The sequence below is a fragment of the Dryobates pubescens genome, chromosome 15, assembly GCF_014839835.1.
Source record: "Dryobates pubescens isolate bDryPub1 chromosome 15, bDryPub1.pri, whole genome shotgun sequence".
NCBI classification, from domain to species: Eukaryota; Metazoa; Chordata; class Aves; order Piciformes; family Picidae; genus Dryobates; species Dryobates pubescens.
Window position 1 is genome coordinate 8,449,015 of NC_071626.1, and position 19,134 is coordinate 8,468,148.

The 19,134-nt window shown below is 48.2% G+C and overlaps 3 protein-coding genes across 3 annotated transcripts; 1 reads left to right on the forward strand and 2 right to left on the reverse strand.

Moving 5' to 3' along the window:
- Positions 1-626: 626 nt before the first annotated feature.
- On the forward strand, positions 627-7,874 carry JOSD1 (Josephin domain containing 1). Its single transcript, XM_009902483.2, has 4 exons — positions 627-1,047; positions 5,202-5,330; positions 5,444-5,638; positions 7,104-7,874. Exons 1-4 carry the CDS (start codon positions 629-631, stop codon positions 7,201-7,203), a joined length of 843 nt encoding a protein of 280 aa, XP_009900785.2. The 5' UTR covers positions 627-628; the 3' UTR covers positions 7,204-7,874.
- A 1,973-nt stretch (positions 7,875-9,847) lies between these two features.
- Positions 9,848-11,879, reverse strand: TOMM22 (translocase of outer mitochondrial membrane 22). The gene is made up of 4 exons (XM_054167904.1): positions 11,715-11,879; positions 11,482-11,600; positions 11,028-11,145; positions 9,848-10,584 (listed from the first exon to the last, which is right to left on the reverse strand). The coding sequence occupies exons 1-4, from the start codon at positions 11,820-11,822 to the stop codon at positions 10,510-10,512; spliced, it is 420 nt and encodes a 139-aa protein (XP_054023879.1). The 5' UTR covers positions 11,823-11,879; the 3' UTR covers positions 9,848-10,509.
- A 678-nt stretch (positions 11,880-12,557) lies between these two features.
- Positions 12,558-16,333, reverse strand: CBY1 (chibby family member 1, beta catenin antagonist). The gene is made up of 4 exons (XM_009902484.2): positions 16,222-16,333; positions 15,344-15,449; positions 15,144-15,259; positions 12,558-12,824 (listed from the first exon to the last, which is right to left on the reverse strand). Exons 1-4 carry the CDS (start codon positions 16,297-16,299, stop codon positions 12,744-12,746), a joined length of 381 nt encoding a protein of 126 aa, XP_009900786.2. The 5' UTR covers positions 16,300-16,333; the 3' UTR covers positions 12,558-12,743.
- Between the last annotated feature and the right edge of the window lie 2,801 nt (positions 16,334-19,134).

Below are 19,134 nucleotides of genomic sequence, written 5' to 3' on the forward strand. Positions count from 1 at the left end.
ACGGGTGTGGGGCTGGGTCTTCGCTGTGGGACGCGGCTGACGCCCGGCTTGTCGTTGGTAGCGGTGGTTGTTTGTGCGAGTGCGGGGTGGGGAGGGCCGGAGTGGGAAGGTTCGAGGCAGGCCTTGGGGCCGGTCCCGCCTGCTGCCTGCCCTTCCCTCGCCCCCACGGGCTTTGTGCTGCATGTTCTCATTGCTAACGGGGACTTCCCTTTGTCGGAGTGTAGGGTAGCTTGTGAGGAATTGACTTCCTCGGAGCCTGGACCTAGGGTTTTTTGTGGCCTAGTAAGAAGCGGTTTCCTTTCCTGAGCGGTTGGCATCTTACTGCATGGATTCAGTTGTTCCCAAAGGAATGGAGGAATGGAGCTGATAAGTCCTTAACTACCCAGTGATCCCACAGGCAGCACCAGAAGCTGGCTTCATTTTCTCCACTCTGGCACTTTGGGGGTGGGCCTCTGTAACCATCTCTGGGTACCTTTTTAGTGGCACTGTAAACCAAAGGAGATGGAAGAAAAGGAGCGATGTGATAAATTCCAGATGGTACCTTGAGACTAAGGGAATTCATATATTTTGACCTTTCCTTTATTTTTTTTTCTTCAGGGGCCGGGGGGGGAGGGAAATATTACATTTTATGGGGTATGGGAGGAGGGAGGAAAAATATGTTGCAGATCTTTATGTGGTTTTTAAAACCAGCTGTCAGAGGCAATTACTGAATAAACTAAAGCACAAGAGTGGGGTTTGTGAGCTGGAAGCAACGCTAGCCTGCAAAAATAAAGGGGCAGTGGGCTTCTGTTGTGACTGTGGAGGAAGAAACTTCAGCCTTCTGCATTTCTCACCACCTACTCTCCATCCACCCTACGCAAAAATGAGTTGTGTGCCATGGAAAGGTGACAAGACCAAATCGGAATCACCAGAGCCACCCCAGCAGCCGCCACTGCATATTTACCACGAGAAGCAGCGTAGGGAGCTGTGTGCCCTCCATGCCCTCAACAATGTCTTCCAGGACAGCAACGCCTTCACCAGGGAAACCCTGCAAGAGATTTTTCAGAGGTAGGATACTCTGCACTGGTGTTAGCTTCCCCACATCTTCTGTTGGTTGGAGGAATTTTCAGATTTTATTTAGGGGGGGAGGGGGGAAGAGTGAAAGGGGATCCAAGTATGCTGCTGCTTGCTTTGGACTGAATGTAGCTTATTTAAATATGCCCACCCCCACCCCTTTTATTTACCTGCTTTCTCAGTGCAGAAATTCTCTCTTATTTCTTAAACTGTTCTGGCTGCCCATTTTGGGTCCAAGGGCTTTGTTGCAGATACTGTCATGTGGTTGGACTGCTGTCTTCTCCCCCACCCACCTTAATGCATCTTCTACCCATTTGTATTTTTGCCCCTACCTCGTGTGGATGTTCTCTTGCTGTTGATAACTGGTAATGGGTTGCTTTGGGAGAGTGAAGGCACCAGGAATGACAAATGGTTCATAATAACAACTTCTTGACTTAGTACCACAAAACTTCTACATTTTTTTGGAAACTGAGAGCTTTGCCAAATGAGTGACTCCTTACTCAAGCAGCTCAGTGAAGTTCTTCAAGTTTCTTTTTTCCATGCAGCAAGACCTTGTGTACTCTGTCAAGCTGGATTTAATTTCAGTAGCTAAGATTCCCTATTCTGAGGCTTTGTTAAATGTTTCCCAGGCAGCCTCAAATAATAGAAGCATTTTTAATTTTAGTGGGATAAATGCAAATTATTAATGTGGCCTGTAACATAGCTCACATTTTGTGCAGTGTTTATTTTATGCTGTTTCAGTGCCTTGTGCAATTTCTGAGCATGCCCTTTGAAAACTGTGATGAAGAAAATAGTCAAATAGGCAACAGAGTCTTCTCTGATAATATGTGGATGCTGTGCTCCTTGCATAAGTTTTGCTTGAATACCTGTTGACAGCATCTTGTTTGTGACAGGTAGGAAGTCACACTTGATGACAGTGGTTACACAGGTACTGTTGGACAACACAGCCATGGTACCCTGTGCTGATGAGAAGGGAGCTATGTGCCTGTTGCTGCTGTCCCAAAAATCAGCGGGTTTGTGAAACTGCTGCTTGACTCATTGAACATATGCCTGTCTTTGGCAAGTGTGGCAATGGACAACAGCAAATGTCAGATTAAAATGCTATGTATGATAGCACTGTAAATAAAATTCCTGTTGAAGTGGAGCTGGACCAGTGTAAAGGTGCTGTGGTTTTGTTCCAGAGCAGCAATTGTCAGAATCTTAATCATAGATGGAGTGCTATTGGCCTGAAGCAAGCAAAAGCAGTTCATGTGGTAGGAGGGGTGTGATGATCTAATTAGTTGGCTTTCTTTGGGCTTGGTGAGAGAGAATTACTGTGCAGCATGAAGCCTCTCAGAGAGAGCTGTTAATCTTCTTGGACCCCTTGCCATACAAGAGAGAATTTGTCTTTGATTCTAACCTGGTATCGTGCAATCCAAGTATTCAAACCAAGATACAGATTGATTCAGCCCCATGGTAGTACTGAAACACTCATGGAAATTCTTCTCAGAAATGGATGAGCTATAAGTTATACATAAGAATTGCACCTACCTTGGTATCTATACTGGGTTACTAGTCATATCTAGCTCTCCCTTCCCTTAGGAAGTGTGGATTTACTTGCCCTTTGTACATAATTTTTCCACGTCTTTCCTGTGTCTAGTCATATTCTGTGTCAGTGACTTTGATGAAGGACTGATGAATGTTTTTAATAAGATATAAAAATTTGGTGAAGTGTAGATTTTTAATTGTTTTTTAAAACCTGGTGTTGACAAGGTAACAAAATCCCAAATAAACTTGAGCTTTCTGTAGCTTTTACCACATCCCTTGAAGAATGATTGAACCACGTTGCTTAATCATTAGTTTCCCTTTTGCTGTGTGCCATTGCATAAGGCCAGTGAAGTCTGGTGATTATCATCTCAAGCATATGCCAAAACTTGGTCAGAGCTCCCATCTGATTTTGTAGTCCTTCCTCTCTTCATTCCTCTAATACAAAAATAAATTTATGGATGTTCCTCTGGCTTTTGTTGCAGGAAGTAAGATTGCATGTTCCAGATGTTGCATGGAGATACAAACAAAATCTCTCTGCTTCACTGGAGTCTGTATAATTGAGACCTGATTAGGAGAGACAACTGCATACAGAAATCTTGGAGCCCATTGTGCTGAGACAACATGTTGATCAAAAGCTTCTGGCTTGGAAAGCTCAGAATGATTATTACTTGGATTTCTGTCTGACTTTGTCAGCCTTTCTCAGCTTAGTGTCTAGATATTAAAAAAACAAAACAATACAAAAACCAAATAGAAGGGGGGGAAGAAAAAGCCCAACAACAACAAAAAAACACCAAACAAAACAAACTTTGGGGAGGCAACTTAATTCCTCTTCTAATCAAAAGTCTTCAGGTGGTAATTGTAGACCCTGTTTAAGTGTGTGTGAGTAGAGACCTTGAGGCGATTTCTTGTGAAAGTTTGCTCACAGGTACCAGTTCTTTGAGTGTGCCACCTCTGGTCTCTTCATCTCATTTCTGGTGCTCTTCAAGTTACAGGAAGGGACACAGATAAATACACATGTTCTTTCAGCTCTGAAATAAACTTGTCTCTGGAAACCTGGTGCCACAAGAGGGTGCTTGTGCAACCCAAAGGGCACTGTTACTTGAGAGGCTTTCCTAGCTCACTTGCACTCATGAATGAGAGTTAATAGGCTGAAGCAGTGATCTTGAGGAATTAGTGGCAGCCAAGTGATCATGCAGTCACATCTCTATGATTAGTGAAACACAGCAGAGCTTTAAAGACTGGATACCATGATTCTGTGAAAGCATTACTGTGTGGCTTGGCAGTGCCCGGTGGTGGGGATTTAATAGCTTTTCCTATTGGCAGGCCATGTCACACTCTTCTCCCATCTGGGCTGTTCTGCTGTGGTCTCCTTCACTGCAAGAAAAATCAACTGATGAAGAAAGCTACCTGGCTGTAGACCAGCCATGGGTAGAGAGGGTGAAACTCCCTACTCAATCCACTGTTTTCTTCTTGGCAAATGTCTGATGTTGTCAGGAGAGGAATGCAGAAGGGCTGAGACCTTGCACTGTGCTAAAGGCCAAGCAAAAAATGTGCAGGAATATCAGGAGTTTTTGGGCACAGAGCTGACCTGGGGGAGAGGCAGATGAAACGTGGCTATCTGGATTATATGGAACGTCTGAACCTTGTGCTGGCAGAGCTAATGGAGCTCTTGCCAGTCTAAACAAACTCATCACAACAAAACTGACATTGGGCTTGGCTTTCCTTGGTTTGGCATTGCATGACCTTGCTGTTCTCTGTTCACAGCTATCTCATGAGCTTGCTCTTCCAGCTATTGAAGCCCATCTGTCACCTCCATAATCATTCACCCCCTCAGTTTCCCCTCCTTAGAAAATTTCTCAGGGGAAAAGCATAAACCAATAGAAGTGACTAAGTGGCTTCCCCCCTCCATGTGTCACCATGGTTTATGTCTTGAACCCATTACCTGCATTTCTGGGAAGACTGTTTTATATTTTTGTATCTAACAGGGGCTGTGTTTCTGGATGCTGTAGTAATGCTGCTGCTGAGATTTGTTTGCAGCAAGGTTTCCTCTTTAGTTGCCCACAGCAACAGATAGTGTTTAAAAATGTTAAGGTGGGGTTTTTTATTGTGCAGCAGCAGCAGCAATGCTTTACAAAACTCCCAACCCCAAATATCTTCACAGTTTTGTGTCTGAATTCTTTCATTTACTGGGGTAGGGCAGAACAACCCTTTCTGCAGCTAAGCCATCCTGCTGCTTGTTACCTCATCCAGTCTTCAAGACTGGTGTTGACTGCTGAACTCTTGAAATTGTGATAGTTGTTGTGAATGGCAAACTGGTTTTTACTCCAGCTCTGAACTGAGGAAGAAATAACTGAAGCATCTTTCAGAAGTAGCAGTTCAGGGAGGGGAGAAAGCTTCCTCCAGTCTTTTTTGCCACATCAAAGCTAGGATTTTTGGAGGCTTTGTACATCAAAAGTACATTATTTAGCCCCCTCAGCCCCTTTGAGTGGGGAATGGAACCATTTGTGTTGAACACAACCCCTCTGAGAGCAGACTCAACCTATATAGCAGATAGCCCCTTCCAACTGTGGAATATAGGTTCCACAAACACCTGCTAGAGCAGTCTCCTGTTCTGTTTGCAGGCTGTCTCCCAACACCATGGTGACACCCCACAAGAAGAGCATGCTGGGAAATGGAAACTATGATGTGAACGTGATCATGGCAGCACTGCAGACCAAAGGCTATGAGGCGGTTTGGTGGGACAAGCGCAGGTATTGAGGAGCTGTGGAATTCCAGAGGTGGCAGCTGTTTGTAAACAGAACAAAGAGGTGAAGTAGTACCAGAACATAATCTTATTGCTGTCTGGTTTTCTGTGCTTTTTCAGGGATGTTAATGTCATTGCCCTGTCTAATGTGATGGGCTTCATCATGAATCTGCCCTCCAGCCTTTGCTGGGGCCCTTTGAAGCTTCCCCTCAAGCGACAGCACTGGATCTGTGTCCGGGAGGTGGGAGGCACCTACTACAACCTTGACTCCAAACTCAAGATGCCTGAGTGGATTGGAGGTGAAAGTGAGCTCAGGTAGGATTTTATTTTAGGCTTTCACCCTGTTCCTCCTTGAATCCTTTCCTGTTGGAGGTGGAGGAATATATCCTTAACCAGTTGGTGACTGAAGCATTTATAGTTGACCTTCAATAGCAAAGATGTGAGAGTAATAAGTGTCTTGTGGAACCACTTAGTAAAGCTAAGAAAATGGCTTTTGGCAGTGGCAGTCTCTGCAAGCTCAGGAGAAACCTGACTTTGTCTCATAAGGGCTGGCTCTGTCACTAGCAATGAAGGTAGATGTCATATGTAGTTTTAATGAGTGACATCTGCAACAAGATATGCTGTGCCTTGCTCTCTCCTCAGAGTGAGAGTATTGGTGTTCCTTTACCTCTTTAGTAGTGTTCTCTCTGTGTGTTCCAAACAAAAGGCTTTCAAGACCAAAAGTGCATCCTTATTCCTGACAGCAGAGAAGGCTGCTTGTTAGGAATCATGCTGGCTTGACTCCCCTTCCTCTTTCATCTTAACACAGGATGGTTGGGGTGGTTAGACTATTAAGTCTCATCTGCTCTTAGTTGTTGTTTAGTTTCCATTCCATCCTGTCTTAAAGCCTACTAGCAGCTTTTCTGTCTTGACTGGGCTTGTGCTGAGGGAGGGAAGTATTCGCAGAGCCAACCTTGCCACTGAAGTCTTGGTGAAGTGAACGTCAGCCCCTTGTGAAATTCTGGGATCAAGTAGCACAGTTCTGAAACTAGTGTGCCGAGCTTCTGGGTGTGCTGTTCTTCAGCAGTAACACGGGCTTCCTATATAAGGAATCTAGAAAACCTAGGAGAGAAAACATTGATTTGACTTTCATAATTATTGGGGGGGAGAAAAAACAAGTTTGGTATTAGAAAAAGCTTAAAAGCAGACAGAAGCTGCAGGACTATGTCAAATGAGCAGCTGGTATGCTGCTGCTATGACCTGTGGTAAAGATATGTAAACGATGGATCATTTAAGGTTTTCCTTATTGCAGATTTGTTGGAATTATTTTAAAACAAAGTGGGTTTTTTTATCTCAAAGATCTGAAGAAACTGAATTGTGCTTAGGAAGAGACTGGATGGGTTGCTTGGTGCCGTGGTTTGGTTGATTAGATAGTGTTGGATGGTAGGTTGGGCTCGATCTCAAAGCTCTTTTCCAACCTGGTTAATTCTATTCTAATTCTACCTTTGCCACCTGGGAAAACTGGAATTCAGCATCTATGTAGAGTTCTCTCTGCTAAAGTTATGATCATGTCTGTCTGATTCTGTGGTAATTTTCTGGTTAGAAGTGTGTTGAATCTGGTGGGACAAGTGTAATACTTGTTTGGGTTTTGCTTTGTTTGGTTGGTGGTTTTTGTCAGAGAAAAACTAAGTGTGTGTGGGTTTCCTCCCATTTCCTGTCATTTGCATAGTCAGTTGCATTTAGTTGTTGAAGATGAAGTTCTACATTCAGTAGCACTTATTTCTGTTTCTCTTTATGATAGGAAATTTTTGAAACACCAGCTGAGAGGAAAGAACTGTGAACTCCTGCTGGTGGTGCCAGAGGAGGTGGAAGCACATCAGAGCTGGAGAGCTGACGTGTGACCTGGACCAATTCTGTCCTCCCACTACAGCTCTTCCCCTTTACTGAACTCCTGACATCCTGAAACCTGAATAATGGGTGCCCCAGACTCTTCTCATCTGGAATTTCCTTTGTTAGGCTCTTCTCTTCCTTCCTTGGTGCAATAGGGCAACTGCATAGGACATCGGTGGGGTGGGGGTAGGGGGAAGAATTGAGGATCAGAGTGGAGGAAACTGGAAGCCAATCACTTTAATTGCAAAGGTGGGTGAGCTGCTTGCCCTTTGGCTAGCCAGAAGGCATTGCAGTCTTTAAAAGTGGGCTTTGGGGCTAGGGTGTCTGGAAGCCTCTAGCCTCCCTTTCCCCACATGGCCCAAGGCCATGTGTGGTAGGACACTGCTCCCTCCAGGCTTTGCTGGGGCAGAGCAGGAGCCGAGCACACTGCCGCCTCTTCAGAAGTCTCTCCCTCCAAAACAAGTTGTCATGCAGACATTTGCAATTCCTAAAGGTCTCTCAGGACACTTGAAAACACTAGGAATGGTACAGTGCTCAGCATGACCCTCTGCTTCGTATGGATGGTTTGTGCCAGGACTTGGCAAACAATAATAAAACCAGTGTCATCTTTCAAGAAGCTCCTTGGGGTAGCTACAGGACTCTTCCCCAGTGTCTCCAGGGATTTTCATACATAGTGAGTGGTTTGGCATGTGGCTGGCAAAGGGATGTGGAAACAGCAAGCCCAGGCTAATTAAGGAGTATCTAGTTTCTGGACTGGAGAGGGGGGCCTAGTCTGCTTGGGTTTCTTGTGCTATGTTGTTGGCTGTTTTCCTTGAACATCTGTTGGTTTTCTGCATGGTCACCCATGGTGACCAACTACTACGCAGTAGTTTAGGGGCTGCTTGGAGAGGGGAATGTATCTTGAAGGGGGTTTTAGAGGATTTAGTTCTCTTTCATTTTTCCTCTTTCCAGAAGTCTAACCCAGTCCCTAATGTCATGCAGAATGTCCCAGAAAGGGTAAAGTTACAAAGGAAAAATCAGCTGTGGAGGGAAGCCTTTTAAAGTCAGATTTTGCTCTTTGTAGTTACTAGCTGATTATGTGGGAGATGCAGAGGCTCCACCAGAACCTTCAGGCATTGGAGAGATCCTGGCTTGGTAGTTGAACCGACCTCTCCTTTAGCGTTGGCCCAGCAAACATTCCACTAGTGGATGAATGACTTTTTTCCTCTCCCTTCTGTGGGGAAGAATGACTAGATGTGGAGACACCAAGAGGAATCTCCACTGGCTGTTTCCTGGACAGCTGGGTGAGTTGTAGCTTGGTCATACCTTCCACAGCAGGAGAAGGAAACACTGAATTTGGAACAGACTTTGTGGCATTCAGTGCTTCCTGGCCAAGCTGCTGTTTGCTTCCCTCCCTTTACATGTAGGATGTCAGTTAAACAGCAGTCTCTGGGATGTGATGGAGCTTGAAGGATCCTGCTCCATTGTGCAGGGAAGTCCAATTGGTGTTTGAGCTCACAAAAGGAGGGACACTAACTACCTTTTCTCAGTTCTTTTTCTGTCAAGAGCTCTGCAAATGCATGAGCACAAGAGCTCTGCAAATGCATGAGCAGGTGCTTGAAGCTGAGTGACCACCACACTCACACCTTCCTAGCAGAGAACAAAGACCACATGACAACAGGATGATGCCCTTCACAGACCCCTGGACGCCTGGCAAGCACCATTCTGCAATCTTGAGCACAGCCTCCCACCGTCAAAGGCAAATCAATGGCTCTTAGGTTTTAAAGACCCAGTGTTTCTATCAAAAGTCCTATTTCGTAACACATTCCAGTGACCAATACCAGCTGTCAGTTTTTAAACACTTCACAGGCAGATGTGGAGCCTGCAGCCGTTCTGCTTGTGACTTGAAGCCATTTCTTCAAGGAGTGGGGGGTGGTGGTAAAACAAATCTCAACAGCAACGTTTTCTACGCTGACTGAAGTTGCACTTTGGAAACCCCGTTTGCATGGGAACTGCAAGCCAATGGCTCAGTGCACAATATGCAAAGATGTTTTAAAGTATTTTGGGGCTAACTTTTTCTTCTCCTTTGATGTCAGCTCCTTTCCCGGGGCGGGGACAGAGTGTGATCCAACTGCTCAGGTAAAGGGGAAGTGTACAATCACACCCCCATTGGAAGGTGAGGCTGCTGCGGCCCAAACAGGTGGGTGAGCCAGTCCAGTCCCACCACTTGGGAGGGGGGAAGCCCATGGGTTTTTTTTCTTGCTTGGTATTTCCCCTCCCCCCTTTTTTTTTTTGTTAGAGCCTCATTTTGGGTTTGTTTACAGAGATGTGTTTTGTTTAACCAAATATTAAAAGTGGGTAAAGCACTTCCATATAAATGTCCTATCACTTCTGTATGTTCAACTGAGTTGTATTGAAGTATGTAAAGGAAAAATAAATCTTTCTTTTTTTTTCCTTTGGTTATTACACTGCAACTGTTCTGTGAGTTAAGAATGTTGCAGGTCAGGCATGGGTGCTGAGGTAGCCACCCCTCTGAAGGCTCTGTTAAGCCAACACAAAGTTTGCTTAGCCACCTGAAAGCACAGTGGTGTCTGTGTCTTCCCCTGCTGCTGGGCCATGCATGGAAGTGAAGGGTTTCTACCCAGAAAGAACTGAGCCTCCCTGAAGGACGTCTGTTAAACCCACACTGCTCAGGTTGGATTTATTTAATATTCCTTACAAAAAAATACGCAGCTGCTATCTGAAGTTCTACTTTATGAGGCAGAGGATCAGTGCGGGTGTGATCGTCTCGAGCCTGGCCTGCGCTCCCTCGGCTCTGGCGCGCACACAGCCTTGCAGCGACAGTGTTTTTGCAGATGCTTCTTCCCAAAGAGTGTTTCCACGAGGCACAGCTACCTGCACCCCCTCCTTCCTTTGCTGGGGAGGTCACTCCTCCTCCTGTCACCAGTGTCCTTCAGCTCAAAGTCGGCCAGGAAAGGATAGGGTTTTTTTGCCACCTTTCGAGGCCTGACCTGCGCCCCAGGGTGGTTTTGTGGGGGCAAGGAGGCTGGAGAGGAACTCTCCCAGTTCAAGTCTGTAACTGGTTATGGCATAGTGATTGAATAAAAGGAAAGACTCACGACTTCTATGGCAGGAGGATGCAGACAGAAGCCATCATCGGGTCCAGAAGGGGGGACTTCCCCCCCACCCCCACCTTCTTATGAACAGGTCAATGTCCCAAAGAGAACCAAAAATAAGAACTAACAGAAAAAATGCCCTGACCCAACAAATCAACAGTTCAATGTATAGTAATTGCAAGGTCTTCCCACACGATAAGAATCCAACGCAGCTCTCACAAATTAGATTTTTCCGGACAGCGGAGGCAGGGCCCCAGGCATCCCCCCTGAGAGCCCTGTATTGGGTCCGAGGAGGATCTGGAAGAAAAAGGGTCAGTTGAGGGGCTGCAAGGACACACAACAGCTGCCATGCACCACCTTCCCCTCCCACAGCTTCTCAGTAGGCCACTGAAGGTACTTGGTTCCTCCCCTGCTATGACAGCCACGCTTGACCACAGCACATGCAAACACCGCAGGTTTGGGCATCACTGCATTAGGCCTGTAAGCTGCCCCTGCTCCTTGTTTTGGCCCAATGAAAGCTGTCTTCTGTTTGCCTGAGTTTGCTGCCAGCAGGGAATTGGGAAGACTGTCCCACTGGAACATCCAGCCAGAGCATCTGGTGGGATGAACAAGGCCGCAATATATAACAAACTACTCCTGTTTCCTTAGCTTCTCCAGCAACTGGTAACTGGAAGGAGGTGCAGACACTCTAAGCCAACTCTGAAGGGCCTTGAGAGAGGGCTGGGATGTTCCTGCCTCACCTGTCGCTGCTGCAGCTGCTGCTGTTGCTCCATCTGCAGTTTTTCGGTTTCAAAGACTACCGGAAGAACCAGAATCATGAAGGAGGTGGTCCCAATCCACAGAGCTGCCCTGGAGAATCTAGCGAGGAGAAAGCACAGTAGGAATAAGAACCGGATCATTATTTGCTTCTCAGAGGCGTTAGGGCTTCTTCCGTGTTTCCTTTCCATGCCTCATACAAAATCCCTCCCCAGGTTCCGCCCCCATGCCTCGGGGTTGCCCTTCTCCTCTGTCCTCTCCACCCGGCTTTGCCCATGCTGCCGAGAAGCAAACGCTGCGGCCCTGTCGCTCCCCGCCCGCTCCGCACTGCGCTGTCAGCGGCCAAAGCCGCAGTGGGAGACGGCAGAGCCGCCCCGCACCCACCGGGCGGCCCGCTCCCGACGGCCTCCCACCCAGCCCGGCGCGCCGCTCCCTCACCTGTACATCTTCTGCGCTACCATCAGCGACAGGTCGAAGGTGGCTCCAGCTGCCGAGCGGACGCTCTCGGGGAACATCTCTGTCAGCCCCCACAGCCGCTCCGCCAGCGTCTCGTCCAGCTGCGGGCGGCACACACCGCGTCAGGCCCATCCCGGCCCTGCGCGCCCGCCGGGGTCACCCCGCCCGACCCGCCCGCCCGGCCCGGCCCGGCCCGCCGCCGCCCGCCCCGCTACCTCCTCGTCGTCGTCCTCTTCTTCCAGCTCGTCCTCCAGCTCCTCGGCCTTGCCCGAGCTGCCCTTGGGCAGCAGTTCCTCCGGGGACAGGGACGCAGCGGCAGCCATCACCACCAGGCAGGGACAGAGGGGGCGGCGAGCCAGCGGAAGCGGAATGGCGGCCAGAGCGCCGCCGGAATCGGGGTGGTGCTGCCGCAGCTCGGGAAGGGGAGAGAGCGCCCCGTAGCGGACGGGAGCGCTGCCGCCTCCCTCCGTGCGGCTCGCCCGGGGCGGCCATGCTCCTCGTCCCCGCCCCCGTTCCCCATCGCCACTCAGCTCGGAGCACGACCCTTTACATAACAAACGCTCACAGACTCTGGCTCGAAATGCAAATTTTTATATTAAGTATACAAAATTCTTGAGAACAGGCAGCCCACCCATCCTGCTCACCAGAGGCAAGGAGTGAAGCTCTCATGAACCCACCCAGGCTGTCTTGAGGGGGAACGTTTAGTGGGGAGGGGGCAGGACATCCTGTGGTTTAAGGTCACGGGGTAGGGACGGGCCCACTCAGGAAGTGGATCTTCTCCAGCACCTGTTGTCAGGCTACCTTAGGAAAGAGGGTACCTATGACTGGGCTGCAGTGAGGAAACGTAGTGAGGCAAAATTCTTTTCAGCAAAATGTGTTAACAGTGCTGTGGTGACTTGCTGAGGTGATGAAATTGCTGTAACAGAGTACCTCCTGCACCACACAGGGGTAACTTGTTATTCATGGTCCCACGGAAGGACGTACCTACAAACAGTACCAACTGTGGCAGTACAGGGCAGAAAACGCTCAACTGAACTACCCACCCTGTATAACCTTTGTATCACATTATGTGGGAGGTGGAGCCAAATAAATAAATAAAATATTATTAATTTTATTAATTTCTCACCCTATTCCCCCTTATTCATAACACCAACACAGCTAGGAGATCCAGGCGAGCCCTGGGGTCCCATGAGTGGGGGCAGCCAGCCTCTTTGCTCTCCTCTCCTCCAGCCAACTCTTTATCTTCATTTCCTTCTACGGTTGTGGTTCTTCAATTCCTCCAGCTCCTTCTCCATCAGGTGGGACTCAGCTGTGGTCTCGGAGAGCTGCAACACAGCAAAGGACCAAGATTGAGCCACTCCTCCAACCTCCACCCAGTCCTATGGCTTTGGGGCAGACACCAGGATATGTGACCTTGCTTCCTGATGTGTTCCTTGGACACGCATGGTGGGACACATGTCCTGCTTTTGGGTGGGATGGAGTTAATTTTCTTACTAGCAGCTAGTACAGTGCTGTGTTCTGGATTTAGTGTGAGTATAATGTTGCTAACACACTGGTGTTTTAGTTGTCATGAAGTACAGATACCCCAAGTTAAGGATTTTCTCAGTTTCCCAGCAAGAAGATGCACAAGAACCTGGGAGGAAGCATGGCCAGGACAGCTGACCTGAACAAACCAAAGGGACAATCCCTATCATACGACATCATGCTCAGTACATAAACTGGGAAGAGCTGCCTGGGAGGGGTGGGTTCCTGCTGGAGCATCAGTCAGCAGCTGGTGAGCAACTGCATTGTGCATCACTTTTCTTAAGTCTTTTTTCCTCTATCTTTTTTGTTATTTTTCTTTTCATTACTATTATTATTATTTTAATTATCAGACTGTTCTCATCATGTTGCTGCTGTGGAGAAATTGCCAGACACACCAGCTGAGAAACTGTCCAGAGAGTTTTAGTGATTTGAGGGTAAGCTCTGTCCCTAGTCTGTACAAATCAGTATCTCAGCTACTAGGAGATGCTTGTTCCTCTGCTCAAAGAGAATACAGAAGGTGTACACCCTGGGATAACCTATGGTTTTACCTGCAGGATCATGGAGAGGACATGCAGGAGTGGGATGGAAGACCTACCTCAATCCTAGAGAAACAAGTACACGAGTTGCAAAGAAATCCTCACAAAAGAGAATTCATGCTCCAGCCTCCAGTGGGCAGTTTCCCAGATGGAGTATAAGGGGTGGTTTTACTCCTAATCCTATGGAAATGAATTCTAATCTGTTTTTACAAGAAGTGAGTGGAGAATCCTAGTAGAATCTAGACCAGTACTAGAGGGGCCCTGCCTATTATTGTATTTCATTATTGTTATGATTTAATAATAATGAAGAACATAAAACCAGAGAGAAACAAAAGCCCAGAAATGACAAGTGATGCACTATGCAATTGCTCTCTGCCCACTGCCCAATACCTGAGCAGCAACCAGCCCCTCAGGGCCAACTCCCCACAGTTTATACGCTGAGCAGGATGTCCTACAGTACCTATGTCCCTTTGGTTAGTTTGAGTCAGCTGTCCTGGCCATGCTCCCTGCCAGCTTCTTGTGTACCTGCTCACTGGCACAGCATGGGAAACTGAGAAATCCTTCACTTAGGCTAAGTGCTACTTAGCAGCAACTAAACCATCACTGTGTTATCAACATTAGCCTCACAGTAGATGCAAAACACAGCACTGTACCAGCTACTAGGAAGCAAATTAACGCTATCCTAGTTAAAATCAGGACAACGTGAAAAGCCCTTAGATGGATGAGGGATTGCTTTCTTTCTGGAGAAGCACCTCGTGATGCAGCAGCACATGCAGTGAGCCATTTGTGCCTTGGAAGGTTTTCTGATTTCACAACACAACCTTCCCAGACACATCACCAAGATTTACAGCCGCAGGCCAGCACCCGGGTGAGGGAATTTGTTCCTCTGAGTGCAGGGGAAGCTGAGATTCCACACTTCACTGAGGTTGCCTGAAAAACCTGGAGAGCAGCTGGGACTTCTGCTACGTGCTCCAGCCACCAAAGCTGCTTGCCAGTTTTAAAACATGGGAAGGGCATAAGGTAGGAAACTGATGAAGGGTTGAGTGAAACTGACATGAAGGCTAAATCACGTAGCAGACTGAGGATGCATGTATTCTTTTTCACTGAAAACGTCTCCAGACTTTAAGCATGAAAGCTGTGATCTCTGGGTAAAGTCAAATTTTGGTTTATTTAGGGACTGGGAATTCCTTCATCCATAGGCATATGTCACAGCACTTGTCACAGCAGATGAAAGCTTTAACCTTCTGTGACCAGAAAAGGTGGCTGTAACTTGGGTTGCACAGTTAGGGCAGAGGCCAGAGGGTCAGAAAATAAAAATGCCATACTCCATGCAGAAAGGGAAAGAGGAGACATGGCACTTGCAGTGGCTCCTCTTTAACCCAGCCACAGCTGGGGGGGAACCTTCCCCTCTATTTTCAAAGGTCAGACTTTACTTCCACAGACACTTTGCTGTTACAGTTGCCTTGTGTAGCAGGGCAACGCAGGAAAAGCAGGGTGCAGCCAGAACAGCCTCTTCGGCAGCCTCAGAACTCTTTGCTTGGGCACTTCCACTACTGTTGGCAGGTGGCTGTTGGGCAGACTCACCATGTCCAGCAGAATATCCACCTTCAAACGAAGGAGGTTGTTTTCTTCCTGTAGCTGCTGGTTTCGTTTGCGTAAGTGCTGCATTTCCCTGTGATCCCCGGTGAAGGTTCCTGATTCTGGAAGGAACAAAACAGGTCAAAATACGGATTGTCAGCCAACCATGGCTTCTACGGCCCAAAGTAAGCTGAGCTGTACTCTACCTGCCACCCACTGGCCATTTTCAAACTTGAGGCTGTGGCCAGGGAGGTTCACGGTGGGGGTGCCATACTCCAGGCCCAGCTCAATCTCACGGTTCGATCTATCCGTCTGCAAGGAGAGGACAACATTTTACCAAAGCACAGGAAGGCTGGGGAAGGACTGCTTACAAGGGCATGTAGTCACAGGGTGAGGGGCAATGGTTTTAAACTAGAGCAGGGTAGGTTTAGGTTAGACGTAAGGAGGGAGGTCTTTATAATGAGAGTGGTGAAATACTGGCACAGGTTTGCTCAGAGATGTGGTTGAGACCCTGTTACTGCAGACATTCAAGGTCAAGCTTTATGGGCATCTGAGAAGCCTCATCTAGTGGTGATGTCCCTGCTCACTACATAGGGATTGGACAAGATGACCTTCAAGGGTCCCTTCCAACCTAATGCACTCTGTGATTCTGTGAAATCCAAAGCCAGCCTTCCCCCTGCTCATCCATTTCTTAGTGACTGGCATTCCAACAGAAGTTGCTGGTCTGACTGGCCCTGGAGCCTGAAACCCTACTTCTGTCGTGTGCCACTGCAGTAGAAGACTGGCTCTTTTTACTAGCACACCTACACTTTCTCATGCCCCAACATGCACTCATCTCCCTGTGATAAAGACCACTAGTGAGAAGCTTCAGGTGAAAGTTCTGGACTGTGGGTGGGGTGTTGATGAGCCTATCCTGAGCTACTTTGTTTCTACCTTCATGTATAGTCACCAATGATTAGGAGCGGCGGTGCAGTGCAGGAGGAAAGCGGCATAGTTAGGAGTTCTTTAAAGCGTTACGGGACTTGGAGCAGGAGCCACCCACCCCCGGTCACGGAGCAAGCGTTCCCTCAGGCAAGGGACTCACAAAGTACAGGCTGGAGAGAGAGGCGCATTTCCTGGGGGGAGTTTTCTTGGGGCTGAAGGTGTTCCCGAAGAGGGGCATCACGCGTTGCTGGCTGGCCCGACGGGATGCTCCCCTCGACCTGCTCGCAGAAGAGACGGGACGCGGACGGTATGAGGCCGCAGGCCAGAAGCAGAAATGTGACAAGACAGCCACGTTGGTAAGGACGAGGCTTCCTCTAGCAGCCCCTTTTCCGGCACTTCCACCGACTGGTTTCCACCTAAAACCAGACCCCACACAAATTCTCCTCACCCCCCACTCTTCAGAAAGCGTTAAATGGCGCTTGGGGGTGGGAGCTCGGGCCGCACCACCCAACGGCAGCGCAGAGGAGAAAGGAGGGGAGAAGCGGAGAGTGCTAATCTCCGCACGGGATGGCCCCTCGGTCCGTGCTCCCTCCCGGCAGCGCAGGGGGCAGCGGCTGGAGCAGATGAGGCACCCCCCCGCAGCCCCCGCCCCGGAGTGGTAGAGCCGCCCTGCGGTGCGGGGGCGGCCCGGCCGGGCTGTTCCACCGGGGTTCGCGTTAATTACCGGCTTCTCCAGCGAGCTGTGCCTGCTCGTCGTCCGCCGCTGCGTGCCTCGGCAGCCGTTTGCGGCCGCTGCGTTGCCGTGGCGACGGCGAGGCTCAGCCGCTCCTCCCCAGCGCCGCCGCTGCCGCTGCCGTGGGCGGCCCCCAGGCCTGGGCGCGGGGGGCTGGTGGTTGCCGTGAGGAGGAGGGGAAATGCTCCGCGGGCGAGGCAGAGGCGGCTGCGGAGGGTCTGCCTGAATGGCCTCCGCGTAGCCTCGGTGGCCGCTTGCCTTCCCGGCTCAGCGCCCTGCTTCGGGCCCCCAGCCTCCTCTCGGACCCGCTGGCTGTGGTAGAGACGGGGCTCTTCTCGTGGTCGGGGTGCATCCCACTTGAGAGGCTCCGCCTGATGCTTCTTTATGCGTTCCATGAAATACTGGAATTATTTGAAGGGCGTTTAAAATATTTTTTTGCAGAAAAAAACCCCAGAGCGTCATTTGGCAGAGAATCTTTCCTTGCTTGGGAACATGGGAGAATGGAGAAGGCCTGGGGTCCTGCACTGCAGGATGGGTTAGAAGTTGGAGAAGAGCAGAGCCTGCTTCCTTAATAAGCTGTCTTCTGAAGCAGTCCCATTGTCCTGATTTTCCACGCATGTTGCAAGTCCTTCCTTCTCAACACACGATGAAATAAGTGTAGTTTGATAGTGTAACTTGCTGGCTTGTACTCTCTGGGAGGTGGCTTTGGTCGTTCGTTTGGATAATCCCTTGAATGAACGGCAGGGGCATGTAGCACTTACTGCCAATTTTGGTTTATATTGCAAAGGCAAAATACTATTCCTTTTCCTAAATTTTAAATTTATTCTCCACCTACTGTTAGAATTTAGTCATCTGAAATTGCTTACTTCTGTGTTAGAAAAGCTTCTGTCCAAGAATTTGGGAGGCTTTCCTGAAAATTAATGAGATATTAGAATGCTGACTTTAGTTAAAAGGGAGCAATTAAAAAATAGGAAAAAGAGGTGGGGGGAGAGGAGCAGATAAACAGAAATGTCAGGAAAGAGAAGAGAAAATGAGAGAATTGCCAGCTTTCGACTTTAGTTTTGACTTTACTTGTGCTCCAGTAAAAAGTTCTTTAACAGTCTGTCCTTCTCAGAGTGCTTAATTGGCACCTTGCCTGAAGTGAACCAGAAAATTGCTTGTTTGGAATGAGAAGGTGAAAGTTACCACAGTGCCAAGCCAGTGACTACAGACAAGAAAAATCTCTGGTGCTGCAGGATCTTCTGGTAGTCCAGTTAAGCAATACCTTGATTCTTGCAGGATGCATCCTATAAAAGCAGTGGCCTTCTGACCCCATGTACTGCAGTCTATGTGCTGGAAATTAATGATTGTTTTAAAATAAGGGATTACAGTCGGGGAGACCAACACCCTTAAAAGTAAAACAGAGTTCTGAACAAAGGTTATGTGAAGTAGTTGTGGCTTCTATCAGCATTTAGTGGCCAAATGTGTGTGTGCATATAGTGGAGAGATGGAAAAAAAGGGCCAGAAGTGAAATGAGTGTAAGAACCTTGTAAGAAAAGCTGAGACAATGTAGAATTACAATTATGAACTGAATGAAAACCCTGTAGCTAACCTAGGTGCTTGGAAGAGTCAATACAGGATGGTGGGGAACTGAGCTCTTAACACTCACTTTTGTTGTTGTTGTTAAATGCACTGGGAAATTTTTGAATTTCCAAAGACATAACACAAACTTGAAGAGCTCCAGATGAGAGCAGCATCTCTCTGGGATGCTCAAAGACAAAGGCACGTAAGTTCCCTTTATTAATACTTCAGGGGGTTCACAGAATGCCAGGTGGGAAAGGATCCCAAAGATCCAGGGGATAGTGTAGTTTAAACGAGTGGCTCAGCACCCTGTCAAGCTGAGACCTAAGACTGTCTGAATCCACTACTTCCCTTGGGAGACTATCCCAATATCTAACTGCTCTCATGGTGAAAAATTTTCTTTTGGAGTCCAATCGGAATCTCCCCAGGAGCAACTTGTACCCACTACCCCTTGTCTTTTTCATGTGACTCCTTGTGAAAAGGGACTCTCCATCCTCCTGGTAGCCCCCCTTTATGTACTGGTACATGGTAATAAGGTCTCCTCAAGCCTTTTCTTCTCAAAGGTTTGTTATTGAGGAGTGGAAATAACAGATGTTAAGAAGCTCTGATCAGAATGTGGCTTGCCAGTAACACAGGGGTAGTAATGTTCACCTTCTGAGAGGAAACCTGGATGTTTCAGCATCACTGGGTGCTTGAGCTCTCTTTGTACTAAGCAATATGCGTATTGTAGTAATACATCATAACTACTGTAAAGCTAAACTGTCTCATTTATCCAGAGTT

Coding starts and splice junctions, on each gene's coding strand:
- JOSD1 (XM_009902483.2), top strand. CDS start 629: ATGGGGTATGGGAGGAGGGAGGAAAAATATGTTGCAGATCTTTATGTG. Junction 1,048..5,201: donor CTGCAAGAGATTTTTCAGAG/GTAGGATACTCT, acceptor TTCTGTTTGCAG/GCTGTCTCCCAACACCATGG. Junction 5,639..7,103: donor GGAGGTGAAAGTGAGCTCAG/GTAGGATTTTAT, acceptor TCTTTATGATAG/GAAATTTTTGAAACACCAGC.
- TOMM22 (XM_054167904.1), bottom strand. CDS start 11,822: ATGGCTGCCGCTGCGTCCCTGTCCCCGGAGGAACTGCTGCCCAAGGGC. Junction 11,146..11,481: donor GTAGCGCAGAAGATGTACAG/GTGAGGGAGCGG, acceptor TCTCCTCGCTAG/ATTCTCCAGGGCAGCTCTGT. Junction 10,585..11,027: donor AGCAGCTGCAGCAGCGACAG/GTGAGGCAGGAA, acceptor TTTTTCTTCCAG/ATCCTCCTCGGACCCAATAC.
- CBY1 (XM_009902484.2), bottom strand. CDS start 16,299: ATGCCCCTCTTCGGGAACACCTTCAGCCCCAAGAAAACTCCCCCCAGG. Junction 15,260..15,343: donor AAATGGCCAGTGGGTGGCAG/GTAGAGTACAGC, acceptor TGTTCCTTCCAG/AATCAGGAACCTTCACCGGG. Junction 12,825..15,143: donor TGGATATTCTGCTGGACATG/GTGAGTCTGCCC, acceptor GCTGTGTTGCAG/CTCTCCGAGACCACAGCTGA.